A 15576-nucleotide genomic window follows, 5' to 3' on the forward strand; every position below is an offset into this window, starting at 1 on the left:
CAACAACATGTAAAGCCGTTCTTCCAGCAACAGTGATGCCTCCCCACACCATAACAGAACCACCCCCAAATCGATCATGTCTGATGACGTTAACGTCTTGGAAGCGCTCGTTTCGACGACGCCACACCCTCCTACGTCTGTCCAAAAAATCAACAGTGAACCTTGACTCATCTGAAAACATCACATTGCTCCAGTGTCGATTATCCCAGTGTTGACGATCCCTACACCAACGACGTCTTGCCTGAATGTGATGATCTCTCAAACAAGGGATCACGCGAGGACGTCAGGCGCGAAGGTGACCCCTATGCAGTCGATTCCGAATCGTCTGGCCACTCACTCTCACACCAGTGTCTGTTTGAAGACGAGCGCTGATCTGATTTGCTGTGATGACACGATTTCTCAAGGCCAAGGTACGGATAAATCGATCCTGGGCTTGAGTTGTCGCCCTTGGTCGACCTGAGCGTGGTCTGTCCTGTACAGATTGTGTATCACGGTATCTGGACCATAGCCTGCTTATGACAGACTGAGAAACATTCATCGTCGGCACCACAACCGCCTGTGTTGTGCCGATCTGTAGCATGCCAAGGGCACGTAAACCTTTCATTTTGGGTAAGCCGACGCATATCAAAATTTGTTTTCTGGTCACTAAAACAATTAAACTGATGTTTCCACCCTGGAATTCAATGCCACAATGACTGTAACATTCAAAGTCAGAGTCGTGCAAATCTTGGGTTGGACCCCCATGATGATCCCAAGCATCACCTGCATTCCATGCGGTAGCTATTGGTGCGTTTGGGCGTCACATGTAACTGGAAATGTTTCTTCTGTTAGGTTCTATAGTGACTTTTTTCGTAGTCATTTGCATATTTTAGTATTATGCCCCCAAAATCAAATATCCCCTACTTTTTTTGAATAGTATATTATCTGGATGCTTCCACTCACTTAATAATAAATAAATCATCACTTACTCAACAGCATTGTTATGTAACTGTTCCCATATTAAAGCTGTCAATTCTTTTTTTAATTCTTCCATACGTGTCATCATTGAACCAGATGTGTCAATTAAAAATACACAACGTTTATGAACAATAGATCCAAATACTCTCCTACTTCCTGTAATACACCAATAGTATAAACTCATTTTAGTTTAAAAATCAAACTTAACTTGGTATATGTTGTTGAGGGCAATTTTGATATGCTATGGCATTGAAAGCTAATGTCAGGTGTTATGGTCTGTTCTCTAGAGTCATTAATGGAAGTAGAATAACAATTTGTATTTCATTTTGTAGCTAGCTTTCTAGGATCAAGTGGATGGAGACAAAAAAACGGAGCCAACTCGTTCCCCTCAGCTGTTCAAACATGACCGGCTTTTCGGACAACTCTAGAAACAATAGTCTATGATATCACACTCGGTGGAATGCCTACAAGCAGCATTCCTTCTGGTAAATTGAAATGAATATATTTCAAAACTTATTCCATACATACCACTTAATAACCACTGTAATCTCTTTAAATAACGACACAGAACTTTCTCTACATTTGCTTCAAACTCTTCCATTTCATGTGGTAAAAGCTGTAAATGTTTTATAGTACCCTTGATATTAATCGACGGAAAAATATGACAATATCTGAAAATATCAAAATAAAGAAATAATTTTAAAAATAAGTAATGGTAGCATGTATCAGAACCACAAAATTTATCAACAAATAAATTCAATGATGATAATTTAATAATTTAAAATATTGTATCAAGATAAAATATGGACTAGCAATCGTTTGACAATACTTACTTGGCAGAAACAGATTTATGTAAAGATTTAACTCCCTTTTCTACATGTTTACAGTCTGGACCAGAAACAAAACGATTTAAATCTAGGTGTAGTTTACTTAAACTAAACATTCTCATCCACTGTAACAAAAACAAAATAAATATATAATCAGTGTAATATGAGAGAGAGAGAAATGGGGTTTAATATCCACTCGTAACAAACCAGGTCATTTCGGGACTAACATATGGTTCAATTTTATTTCAATAATTCGCTTGCATGTTGGGGTCTTTAGCAGTGGGAGGAAACCGGATGATCCGGAAAAAAACCACGAGGTTGGACAGGCAACCCCACTCCTTGTCACGTACAACCTGGGAATGGAAACCATGCCAGTTGACTCAATGACAGCCCTTATGATACAGCGCGCACATGCTAACCATTTGGCCATCCAACCTCCCCCAGTGCGACAGGAATAACAAAATATACTTTAAATCATCTGTTGTGGTGAGTATAACTATCACAATGAATTAGTTCCTTTTAAAGGAGGAATTCCAGATATATTTCAGTAAATAAAACTTTATAATTCAGTATGGAAGATGTAAACCTTATTAATTGTAGCCCTAAGCAACTATCTGATGCTCTGTGCTCTGTGACACATTTTCAAAAAAATGTTGGAGACAATCTTCATTACTATCATTACTTAGGTAAGCCTAATTTAATTATATTTCAAAAACATTACAAAATTCTTTATCTTTCAATATGTAAAATTGAGACAGACAATATACAAAGTCACCCCATTTCATGATAATGTCCAAACAATAATTTACATATAACAGTATACCTGCTTGGATGTAACATAGTCTTCAGATTCAGGTATAATTGGTCGGACAAAAGATTTGCGTACTGACTTCTGATTGGGATATTTTTCAATGACAGAACCTAAAATATAAGGAAAATATTTTCATTTTACGGTAGATCAAACTAAAACAGTTTTCAATACAAAAATTAAAGTATATCAGTGATTCCCAATCAAGTATTTATTAAAGTTAAAGAAAATATATGGTTTAATCAATGCTTCTAAACATAAAATAGATTATGACAATCAATAATTTTACTTGTATAGACTGTAAGTGACGATACATACCTATATTATTTTTTTTATCATCAATAAAGAAGTGTGATGCGGTTACACGTCTGCCATTTGTATGAACTCTCTGCATTGGATCTTTAGCTGATGTTGGTCGACCTTTCATTGGTGCTATGATATATAATAACAACAAAATATTTCACATTTACAGTACTTCAATTAATGGTTTTAAATTTTCAACTTTTATAGAAATAGAGAAATTTACTATTATGTACTGATACAAAAGTACAACAAATATCTACAGAGGCAGATATAACATTTTGGAAAAAGGAGGACGCAAACCAAGGTCTTATTATTAGTGATATTTCAGAGAAAGTAAAAAAACATTGGAAAAGTTAACTACAATTTATTACATGTTACATTAAAACATTTTTATCTATGTTTCATGTTCAAGCAATATATATAGTCTGGTTATTGTCAGTGGTGTAGGTATGAATAGAAACACAAAAGCTACCATCCACAAACAGATGTAAGGAAAGGATATGTTGAAGTAACATCTGAAGTTTTATAACAATTAATGTAAGATATTAGCAACTCAGTCGTACTTCCCCCTCTCCCCCTCTGTATTCATGCCTGAGTTACATGCACTGGTGACAGATAATGTTGTAAGAGTAAGCACATTCCGCCTTACGCATGACACCTATCACTAATTATAACTACTAATATATGGAATAAGGAAGCAAAGACAGATGCAACAGTACAATAACTTACGTTTAGGTGTTCGAGACTCCAAATTATCCCTTTTGGCACTAGATGGTCTAACCCGTACAACTTTATAGCTGTCTTCAACTCTATGTTTCTGTGGAGAAGGTGGTAAGGCTTTCATCTTAAAAGATGGGGGAGGTGGTAAGGCCTTGATCTCTTCCATATGAGGATGACTCTGAAACAATTAGAGACCTACAGTGTCCTACAGCTAAAATAAACATCTTATTTGATGCTAAACTACCTGTCTGTAATAGACAATCTAGCACAACTACCTTTCCAAACATTGAACAAACTACAAAAATAATGAGCAGACTGAATATTAAGTTTTTTGTATATTTTGTGAAGAGTGATATTGGGAGATACTTGGCTCGACAGCTCACCAACTAAGAGGTCCCTGGTTCTATCTCAGTGTTGGTCAAGGAAAATCCTGAAATACCTCTGGATTTTCCTGCCTGGTCTCCCCATTACATGTTGCAGAACTAAGGGTCTAGCAAGAAAATGAACTACTTGTCATTTCGATGGGAAGAAAAACTGAGGTCTAGTGTATACAACTGCCAGTACCTTATAGATCCCCTGACAATTAGAAATCAAAATATGAGCAGGTCATAATGCTCCTGTCACAGCATTATTTCCCTTGTATCACACTACATGGAACATGACTGTCTCATTAGCCAGAAAATTACAAGGTTAAAATCCATTTCATTTGGATGAATGATTTTGTTAGGTTGGTATTTTGTTAGGATATCATAACTAAGCTGTATCTTTTATGTTTAATGTTTATACTTACAAATTTATCTTTATACTTCTTTTTGACTGATTCTACTAACATAGCACATTTAGTAGAAAAGTTAAGAGCTTTATCTATTTCTGTATTTATGTCTTGTATATCATCACTTTCTATTATACCTATAAATACAAATCATTATCTTTATAGCACACCAAACCATTATCTTTATATCACACCAAATTACTATTTTTACAACACACTAAATCATTATTTATATAGCACACCCGACCACATCATTATCTACATTGCACACTAAATCATTATCTATATAGCAAACCCAACCAAATCATTATCTACATTGCACACTAAATCATTATCTATATAGCACACCCAACCATATCATTATCTGCATTGCACACTAAATCATTATCTATATAGCACACCCAACCATATCATTATCTACATTGTGCACTAAATCATTATCTATATAGCACACCCGACCACATCATTATCTACATTACACACCAAATCATACCATTATCTTTATAGCACACCTTATTTTTCCTTCCCATCGAAATGACAGCCCACCAAATACACACAATTGTTTCTACAATTTTTTACAGACAAATAAAATGTCTGTGTTTTTTAATAGTATTAACCAAAATAATGTGGTCATTATAATTAAAGCTCAATCACTAGAAGGTCCACAAACAAATTATCTGCAGAAATCTCTGCATTAGGCTTGTGGGAAGTTGTAAATCCATTAAAAGATTAAATAATTTTCTTCATGCGATTTTTAACCAACAATTAAAACATCAGCAAAAACAGAATTTTAAAAGTGCATATTAGTCAATCAACCAAAGCTGATATCACACTTACAGAAAAAGGTAAATGAATTAGATTGGGATTTATACCTGTTTCTCTAAACCAATGGAAACGTCCATTACTACAATGGGCAAGATTTCTGAGGCATTCAGCTGTTCTTGTAATGTTGGCGTATCTTCCTGGTATGGCACCCTCAGCATTATAATCATCTACATTAAATAATATACAGTGTAGTTGTATATGCCGACCACAATACATCTCTTCTATGTAGGCACTAGTGACATCTTGGGTTTGATCTGGTACACCACTAGTAAATAGATATACCCCCTGTACATCTGAAAATACATCAATATTATAAACTGCCAATCCATACACACAAACATAATTCTACGCAGAATATGAAACAATTAAAATAAATACATTTTATTTTAGTTGAGAAGTAAATTGGTGGTATTTTGTGACGGGAGAAATTAAATAGAAACTCCATTTTATAGGAACTTTTACTTAAATAACCCACCCTTTATCATTGAATCAAATTAAAATTTTATCAATAAATAAGAGAAAAGCGACTCACTTATTTGATGCTTTATTTCATTATCATTTTCAACAGCTTTACGATAAGCAGATAGAAAATTTCTACTTCCACTACATTGTAAATCTAACACAAACCTACAATCAATATTAAAACATATTAGCACAAAGAAATAACTGTAGATTATGTTTCCACTATGTTGGACTGGTCAGTCTCTTTGCTTTATACTGAAATCCTTATTGTTAATCAGTATTGCTCTGTCTCTGTTATCAGTCATATATTTAAGTAAAACCAAAATGTGAAAACTTACTTCCAAGCATCTTGTAAATTTTGGGGTGTCGGTTTCACCATTGTAGGTTTCCATGATTTACATTCACTTCCAAACCTATAAATATTCAAATAAATTAACAAAAAATAATAAACAATTACCTTAAAATATGTAATGAGTATTCAATGATAGTGAGAACCGAATCCGATTACACTATATTTATTTCCTGTTCAATACTACGCAGAAATTCAAACAATATAAGAATATATCTATACATAAAAAGAAAAATATCTCGGCAATAAATATTTTTGCACTTACGAAATAATGTTGAAATATTCTTTATTAGCAATCTGTTGTTCCATCAATAATCGTAGTGAATGTTGCATGTGAACCAAATAGTTTATGTTTGACACCGATGAATCGATCAAAATCACAACACTAAAAAATAACAACCCAGAAACATTTTCAAACATGTCAATTATTGAAAGTCAACTCTAATAATGAATTCTCACATAAATAAGTCATGGAAAATGTAACAGAAATGAATTCAAATATCTAGAAAGCAATTGTCTACTCAATTCATACTCATGCTGTATGGTAACAATTGAAATGAAATGAAATGGGGTTTAACGTCTTACTGTTTTTCTCCGAACTGGGCTAATGAAGACGGGCATACGCCATACCGCCTACTCTTATATCGAATTCCCACTGTCAAGGGATCTTTTACGTGCACGCCAATGTGTACACGGGACCTCGGTTTTTTGTCTCATCCGAATGACTAGCCAGCTGTCCTTGTCAGACCCTCCGTCCTGCATCACCGACAAGGGGGAACCATGCCGGGAAATCTGGATGAACTTTCTCGGCCAATGCAGTATGGTAACAAAAACCTCATATTATATGAATGATAAAATGGTAATATAGAGACATTTGTGGACAATAATAATACATCTTTTCTCCATAATTTAAATTTTCTCCGATACTTACTTTTTCTCAGTAATGGTGCCAAATATCCGTCTACTACCCGTCGCCAACCAGTCAACTCGTCTCTCAAACAGACTGACTACAGCCTTTAATTGTTTCTGATATTCAAATAGTTGTGACATATTCACATGAATATTTTTTATTGATCCATCATGCCAAGGAAACTGTACCATTGCTTTCTGCAATACAAATAATAATAGTTTAAATAATCCGTTTTAAAAAGAGTTCTAAATCATCTCTGATTTAGTATATTTGGTACATTGGGTCATTTTATATTTTTTGGGGGGTTAATTGTTATACATACAAAGCAGGAGCCCAGGAGGGTCAACCTAGCTGAAAAGTGTACCAATTTTCACCTATATGGTATCAATGCGTGCATATGTGATCAATCGTTCCTGTGGTGGTAACGGCTAATTTAGCCTAGCTGTGGTCTTTCAGTTGCAAAAATCCATGGGGGGTACCCACAACACCAGTAATGTCTGTTTTTGTAATACTTGAAGATGTAAGGTCCACTGCTGTACCATTTTCATGTGGTACACTTTTGAGCTAATCCAGTCCAAGTATTTATGCCCAGAATCCCAGCCCTCAGATCTACATCCAACACCAGATTCCCGGAAAACTTACATTCTGATGATACCACATATACATGCATTGATACCATATAGGTGAAAATTGGTACACTTTTCAGCTAGGTTACCCCCCCTGGGCTCCCGGTCTATTACTCAACACTTAGTATGATTAAAATCTGAATAATGAGAAATTATTCTGGTTTGCATAGACGTAATGCTGTTTTAATGAAGACTAAAGAGCTAGGTTTCTTTGCATAAGAAAAATGTTTGGATCAACATATACCCCCGTCAGACCGGGGTGGCATCCTTACTGTGCTGCTACGACGACAGAAAATGGTCTCAGAGCGCCATAATCGAGGTGGAAACACCAGATATATCGTGCTGTGGTCTCCATGGTTGCCAATGATCGCTGATTCATGGCGTTTGCTTTGAGCTGTTAATATAAAAGCCAAGTTTCTGCGATCTGACCTGGAAAGCTGTTAGAATGCAGTTTGGTTGTGAAGGTCGAGAGAAAAACGTGGTAACATCGCCATGAACGTAGTACATGCACAGTACACACATGGTGAAGACGCTGTGAAAATTGTAACATCTGCAACAGCGACTTCATTGGGTCTTCACCACAACCCTTGCGGGTCTGTCACGACCCCACCAAGCGTTGGGGTCCTGATGGCATTGCCATGACAATGTTACGATGACTTCACCACAGTTACATGATTGCACCATGGGGATCCTGTGCGCCTATGGCGATCTTATGGGGTTCCCACTGCATTAATGGAGTTCTTAATACGACCATGGCGCAGTTACCAAGCTTGCATTATGCTCCAATGGCGACCATGCTTTTCATGTGCTACTGCACAATGATCATCTTGACATTTCCAAAAACTATGATCATGTGATAGTAACGCATTTGCAGTCGCAATACACATAGAAGATGTGTGGTAAGAACCCCATGAGCGTGGTTAGAGCACGGCAGTTTCACCAATGATCACTGTTGCCAAGCCAATAGATCTGAATAGAAATGCCATAAGCATGGAGAGGTAGTGACGGACGCGCTGTGAGAATGTGGTATATTCGCATAGGTCGCGGTAAGAACGCGTCTCTTTTCAAGTTTTTAATATTGGGGAACATTTTCTTTCTTTGCCGGCGACCATGTGCATTTTCTGGTCGCTGTACGGTCGCAGCAGCGCAGTAAAGAGGCCACCCCAGCCTGATGGGGGTATAAAGAAAGAACTTTTTACAATACTTACACCATGAACTTGTGATTGAACTGCCTTGTTTATTATTGGAATAAATTCTTCTTTAAAGGAATAAGCATTGGGGGCTAAAACTTGGTACAAATGGAGACGTTTTGCTGAAAAGAAATAAATATGATCCAATTATTACGTTTTTATATGCTTCAAAATATACATGAAAATACTTCAACTTGCATCTAATAAAATCTACAGCATAAAGGATTAAACACCCAAGTATACATTAGTGAGATGAAGAATATTTGCAACAAAACTTATAAGTAGCTTACCTTTCAAGCCATGCTGTTTCAACCAGTCTCTTGATCCGCGAATGTGAAATTTAGGCACCTCAATTCTTAATGGATCCTCATGACCAGGGGGACGTGGTAGAAATCTAGATTGTGGTAACTTAGCAACTTCTGCAGATATCTAAAAGAAACAAGTTTAACTTGAGCTTTTCAGATGATTGACCACACACATAAAGAAAGGGCTGGGGTGTGAGTCAAGAATAATGAAACAAATATGATATAATTTAAATTTGGTATTCAAAGAATTTTTAATGTATGTGTGCCATGCATTTATCTTAGAAAATGACGAGACATTTAACTTAGAAGTTTGTATACAGCTTAATATCAATTCTAAGAAGAAAGTAATGAAACGAACAAAGCCAGAATCTATTTCTGATAAGTTTTGGTCTTGAATATTTACAGGAAATAATAAGGTCATTATTGAAAACCAATATGCTGAAATTTCAAATTCTGTAAAATAATCTTTACATGTTTCGCACCAGATCTCAAATCAGGAAGTTACTCAAAGTTTCCTATTTCCTTTTAATACCAAGATGAAACCAGTAATAATAGTTTATACAAATGGACCGTCAATTTTGAGGTATAATTACTAGCATATTCTGTTATAAAATAAAATGATATGGAAATTCTAAATGATACCAGAATTAAAAGGAATGTATACTGTTAATAAAACAAACCTCATTCATGATACTAATCAAAGCTGTTCCCATCATGCCTTGTCTCATTTCTTTTATTTTACTCAGTATATCTTGGGCTTTATGTATCTCTTTAAGTAATAAACTAATATCTGTACCACTATAAATTTGTTCCTGAAAAAATAAATAATATATACATATAAGTAAACTTATCATTTCTATTACAGAACCTATTTGACAAGAAGGATCAGAGAGTACAGAATTTGTTTTTTTTCATACTTTAGTTTCCGTCCCATGCTATCCTAAAGAAAGAATTAGCCAATGAGCTGCACAATACACCACACTAAAATGTACATTTCAAATTTTGTCGTCACTATACTTAAGACTTGTATGAAATTAAGACTAAGAGATTTTGATTTTTATAAAATTATACGTATATTATAATCATTATCATCTAAAACATACCTCACAGTTAGCTGTATAACAATGATATCTTCCTCTAGATGTATCAGCTAGATTGCGTAGTGTTATCTAAAAAAAAAAAAAAATTCCATTATATATATTAAATGCCTGAAGAGCAACTTTGGTTGTGAAAACATTAGCACAAATTATGTAGTTTCATTTCGCCAAAATAAATGTTACTTATATATATATATATATATATCCACAATAAGGCCTGCTGTAATAAACTGTAATAAATGTAGGTGTCACTTTGCAATGTTCAATACACAATTACAACAATATTTGTTACCGTTGCCAATGCCAATGTTCCCAAAGAATGGTTACAAAAATGGATTGAAGACAACTTACATTTGTCATATGATCAGAACAATCATAAGCTACTGTATGTATAGGTAAATTTCTTCCTACTCCTAACTGATGAGAATATTCACAGAGAATTTCTGACATTTGGTCAGGACTGCAAAATAATTCATAATAAATATAAAGTTGTGAAAGATAACATCTGGGAGATTACAATAAGGTAGAATCGTAAACAATCATAATCAAATCAAATGGTAGTTACATCTTCAGTTTACTATCTGGAAACTGGGTGATATGTACTAATATGGATAGTGGGATTTGTGCAAAAGAATGCATATGCATATGTATATTAATATTATGGCCTTGACTAATTATTCTCCATTGTCAGTATATTAGCTATGGTATGAGTTTATTTTAAGCGATTAAGTGATCAACATATTTATCGTGTTAGTTATATCACCTATGCGTCGTCAGTGGTTGGAGGGGAAAAGCTGGGGCAAAGTTCATGGTTAAGGGGGAAACCAGCGGTATGCCTCCTCCCTCCAGAAATATTTAAAAAATATACTGCCAAAAAAAAACCTTGACAAAGCCACCTCATGAGCGCCAAAGTAACGAGCCCTTATGGGGGGTATGGGGGACCTTCACCAAAAATTTTTGAAAACTAGACTGTTGTCGAGATAAGAGTAATTATAAACTTTATCTACGTGATTAAACTGTGATTTCTCCATTGCCAGATGTTTTAATCTCCTTGATGTCGGCCTAAAACATGTAGAAACTAGTCATATATGTCACTTATCCTAATAGTACATAACACCCCAAATCAATATACATTGTCCACGATATCACTTCGGTGGAAGCGGTCAATAAATAAAGCTATTTCACACACATCCAAAAAATACTAAACAATGCAAGCTCTGTTTTGTGATCGCACACGGTTATAGTACAATAACTGAAACCGAAGTAGAAATCTCGCGAGAGGCGTGAAATTATGAGTGAAATTATGAAATGAAAATGTGACAAATTCCATGTCTAATGTTGGAAAAAAGATTCTATTTTGATGGCATATTCTCAGATTTATGATCATATTTTGAATGGGATTTATGTTTTTAAATAAATAAACACGCTAAGAAATGTTGATGAATATTTTGATCGGAATAGTGTAAGTAGTTAATTGTTTTAGACGATAGCGCGTGCTTGAGTCGAATGTGATTATTTAGCAGATGATGTCACTCGCTCGTTGTGGTAGAGCGACGGTTACTGCCAAAGTTTGGGATGTCATTTTTTTTACTTTCTGTTCATAAGTCGAAATGGAGCATAAGACGAACACTGGACTTCTGCTGAAAAATGTATTGACTTATACCCCCGAATAATATGGTCATTTTGAAGGAATTTTAAACAGGTACGGGTTGGCAGTAGTTGGCATGCTTTCATTCTATCGTATTATGACATTGCGTAATTTTGTAGGAATATTACTGACATATATTTGATACCGTACGAGAATTAAATATGAAAAATAACTAGGTGCACCTATTTTTTATATTACGTACGAATTTAAATATTTTGTTGATGCGTGATATTTAATTGTGGTCTGTAACCGCTTGCTTAAATAACAATAAGAGTTATTCCCCTTTATTTTTCGGTAAAAATGTCTGACAAGAAAAATTTTGAAATTCCAACACTGCCATAAACCCAGATTGTAATTTAATAATCACAGAACTGCACTTACACAGATCCTAGAATTAGAACTATGGTATCTAAATCTTTCATTTTCATCACTTTTTTTAGAGCTTTAAGTGCATTACATCCACCTGATGGCATCAGTCTCATAGCCCATTCCTTTGCATCTTCAATTCTAAAAAAATAAATTAAAAAAACATATAAAATTACCAAAACATTACATACAACAAGGTTTTAATTTAAAGAAGATCTGGAATAAATGAAAACCTTAAAAGTTGTTTCATTTTTGACATTCAAGCAAGTGTTAGCAATTAATGCAAGAAAAAATACAAAGTATCGTAGAATTGCTGCTTACACTCTGGGATTGACATCTCGTACTACGGGCCAAAGTGGGTCTATTTCTGATCCAAATGACATGAGATATATGGCTGATCTTTTCGATAATTGTTCATCAATCAAATGCTGAAAATGAAATTTATAATAAAATTAGTTTTCTGAAACTGATCTTTTCAAGTTAGTAGGCCTGGGAGAAAAAAGTTATATAGAGAGTACAAAATTATAATTCAATTTTGCCATTTCTGTTTTGAGGTTAAATTTTGTAGGTCTACATTTTTAAAGACTTAAAATATTTATGAAATGTATAAGCTATTTCTCATTAGACTATCAAATGCAGACTGTACTGATATCAAGGCTTTATCTTACAGTATTCAAAAATTCTATTACTGTTAATAATTGTCCGCAAATGCCTTTCCGAAGAAAACCTTTTATTTTACCAGTTATTTACTTGGATGTTATCTCAAGAAATCTCCAAATAAAGACTTTGAATCAAAAGCATGATATAAAAGATTCCATTACTTACAATAAGAGATTCTTTTAAAGCTGATAGTCGACCATAACCTAGGCTAACTTCAGAGGCATCAATGCAAACACCAATTTTTTGACCACCAACATTTCCAAATACCTTAAAAAATATATCATAAAAACATTAGCAAGCAAAACTAAATTTTGGACATAGCCTAGGCATATGACAAGTAATTCTAAGTATTTCCTTTATGAAAACTATAGAGATTTCCTTAGTATAAATTTGCAAGAAAAATAAACAATTACCCTTTTACTTCCCTGTAATAACCATTTTATTCTCTTGGTATATTGTTCTATTCCTCTGAAAACAAGAAAATATGTGACAATAAATTAAATCAATTCAAATCTGACTTATTAGAGCTGCCGTGGGTCTTTCTTATTTAATACACCATTAGTTTATGGGAAGTTTATAATAATATAATTACTTGTTCAGTTGTGAACTTTTCTATTTAAACTGGGTATAATGCAGAACTAAATATACATTACGATTAAATAGTCTTTAAACTAGGACACTTGGCCATCCAATTTCAGAAAATAACATTTTTTTTATATACTATAGTATATAATACTTACGTGTTTAGTCTGTATTCAAATTCATTAACATCCATAGCATCAAACTGTATATGTTGATTGACTCTTCCTGTTTGTTTATCAGGATGTAACCTAAAGTAATATTTGTACAGAAGCATGATTTACGATCAATATACATCATCAGACTAATTCCAATAATAAAGTCAGTAACATGGGACATTTCTCAGATTAAAATTACTAATTTAGATTAAATAATTTTGCAGAATAAATTAGATATTTTTTTCTATCCATTTGAAACATTTCATTGAAACATTCTGCCAAATAAACCTCTAGGATAATTCTAGTTTTAGGGATGTTATACATATAGATAATTACAATGTATTACCTTCCTATTTTTCCTTTATCTACAAGATCTTGCAATGTTAGTTTCTGATATTCTATGCTGTGAGTTCTAAGCCATTCTTCTGATGTTTGTCCTTCTGCACTTACAACAGCATCAGTATTTGCAACAGTCTAAAATCAAATTATGATCCAAATATACATATTGCCTAAACAAAGCATCTATATCAACAATCTACAGTATTTTCAAAACATTGATTTAATAATTGTTCTTTTGATCTTAACGAAAATTATATTTTACCTGTAATGCATTAGTCTGATTAACCTTAGTAACTGTTAATGGTAATGGTGGTTTAGCATTTCCAATATTGATAGGAATCCATGGTTTTAGTATCTCTCCCCTGTTGATAAAGAATTATTTTAGAATTATTATCCATTGAAGTATTCAATAATCTTTCTACAAAATAGTTCTAGTGCTGGTATGTTTAATAAGATAATGTCAGTCGAGAACACACATCAGATCCTGATACCTAGTCCTCATTAAATTCCTGGTATCTATCTATACATAGGCCTATAAAAAAAACTGGAAACAAACAGTAAAGCTAATGTAAAATCTGAACCTGCCCTAATTTGGACAATAATCGTATTTTTCCTATTAGATGTAAAACTATGAATTACCTGTATACTTCATCAAAATTTTCACCATCATCATCATTTTCATCTTCTTCTTCCTCGTCTTCAAGTTTAACAGAATCTGCTTTTTCTTCTTCTCTATAATCAGATATATCATAGTGTATATGAATACAAGACTAATTTCTAAATTTTATGAGAGAGAGAGAGAGAAATGGGGTTTAACGTCCACTCGACACAAACTAGGTCATTTTGGGACTAACATATGGTTTAATTTTATTTACATAATTCGCTTGCGCGTAGGGGTCTTTAGCAGTGGGAGGAAACCGGATGACCCGGAGAAAACCACGAAGTTGGACAGGCGACCATACTCCTTGCCACGTAAAACCAGGGATTCGAAACCACGCCAGTCGACTCAATGACAGACTTTATGATACAGCGCACGCACGCTAACCATTCAGCCATCCAACCCCCCCAATTTTTATGAGAGATATGGACAATAAGTATATCAGACTGGTATTAAGGTAATGAAAATTGTGAGGTGAGGGGTAGGGGTAGGGGTTGGGGTGTGTGTGGGGGGGAGGGGGGCACGACAGCATTATTCTATAAATCCATTAATACCAATGATCACAATTGGACAAAAATTTCCACACAACATAGAATAGTGACAAGAGCTGTTTTAATAAATAACAGTCTCAAGCAGCCGGTGCTTACACGTATTATCATTTGCAACGTCTACTGACATTATTTATACTGACACAGGCGGGGCTAGACGTTGCCGAATAACAATAATAAGAACTAAAAAAAATCTTTACTTACTCAGATTCTTCCTTTAGTGCTTCTTTGAATGACCTTCTTGGAAAAGAAAATAAATCAGACATTTTTCTTGCATAAATTCTTCAATAATCCTGTATTTAAACGTTCATAATAAATAATTACATGACATTATTCATCTTAATCGATTGTGTTTATGTTGTTGCTAGATATAACAAGAAGGCCCCGGGCCGTCTTTTTCTTTGCGTCCTGATTGGTCAAAATAGCGGGCACCTGTCAAGTAGTCTCGAATGTCTACACATGCTACAGA

At 34.3% G+C, this 15576-nt stretch overlaps 1 protein-coding gene across 1 annotated transcript; it reads right to left on the minus strand.

The window, feature by feature from the left end:
• Window positions 1-10142: 10142 nt before the first annotated feature.
• On the minus strand, window positions 10143-15541 carry LOC126809529 (von Willebrand factor A domain-containing protein 3A). The gene is made up of 11 exons (XM_050534156.2): window positions 15312-15541; window positions 14541-14633; window positions 14164-14263; window positions 13909-14036; window positions 13566-13655; window positions 13239-13293; window positions 12991-13092; window positions 12487-12593; window positions 12181-12306; window positions 10503-10611; window positions 10143-10223 (listed from the first exon to the last, which is right to left on the minus strand). The coding sequence occupies exons 1-11, from the start codon at window positions 15371-15373 to the stop codon at window positions 10143-10145; spliced, it is 1053 nt and encodes a 350-aa protein (XP_050390113.2). The 5' UTR covers window positions 15374-15541.
• Window positions 15542-15576: the final 35 nt, after the last annotated feature.

Source organism: Patella vulgata, chromosome 2, assembly GCF_932274485.2.
Source record: "Patella vulgata chromosome 2, xgPatVulg1.2, whole genome shotgun sequence".
Taxonomy (NCBI): Eukaryota; Metazoa; Mollusca; class Gastropoda; family Patellidae; genus Patella; species Patella vulgata.